Source organism: Rhea americana, unplaced genomic scaffold (assembly GCF_003343005.1).
Source record: "Rhea americana isolate MKP2758 unplaced genomic scaffold, rheAme1 scaffold_41, whole genome shotgun sequence".
In the NCBI taxonomy this organism is placed as follows: domain Eukaryota; kingdom Metazoa; phylum Chordata; class Aves; order Rheiformes; family Rheidae; genus Rhea; species Rhea americana.
The window spans coordinates 4,198,253-4,198,722 of NW_028186546.1; the positions used below are offsets into that span (position 1 = coordinate 4,198,253).

Below are 470 nucleotides of genomic sequence, written 5' to 3' on the forward strand. Positions count from 1 at the left end.
CGGCTCGGTGCGGCTCCCCGGTACTCACGGCGCAAGAAGCGGCCCAAGAGGCGGGCGGCGGCGCCGCAGTGCGACATCGTCCCCGGCGGCGGTGACGCGGCCTCGGCGGATCGCGGCGCCCGAGCGCTGCCCACTACCGGCGCGGCGACGGGCAGCCGCGCGCCACCATTGGCCCGCCTCGGAGGCCCCCCGGCGGCGGCGGCCAATCAAAGGCTTCCCGGCCGCGTTGGGGGGGGCGGTGGCGTGGCCGCGGGGCATTGTGGGAGTTGTAGTGCGCGGCCCGCTCCGAGGCGGCGTAGGCCGCGCTGTGGCAGCCGCCGGCTGCCGCCACCCGCCGTGGGGGAGAGGGTGAAAACCCGCCTGGATAACCCCTAACTTCCACTAAAATCAGGCCACGAGTAATATTTTCGATGAGTGCCTGCGGGGGGCAGCTACGCCCCCCTCATTGACTATCAAACCTATAACAAATT

At 71.3% G+C, this 470-nt stretch overlaps 1 protein-coding gene across 1 annotated transcript in view; it reads right to left on the minus strand.

The window, feature by feature from the left end:
- SUCLG1 (succinate-CoA ligase GDP/ADP-forming subunit alpha) overlaps positions 1-153 on the minus strand; it is a 15,094-nt gene extending 14,941 nt beyond the window's left edge. Inside the window, exon 1 of the mRNA XM_085314677.1 lies at positions 29-153. Within this exon, the coding sequence (XP_085170803.1) occupies positions 29-77 (49 nt within the window). The 5' untranslated portion in view covers positions 78-153. The remainder of the gene's footprint in view (positions 1-28) is intronic.
- Positions 154-470: the final 317 nt, after the last annotated feature.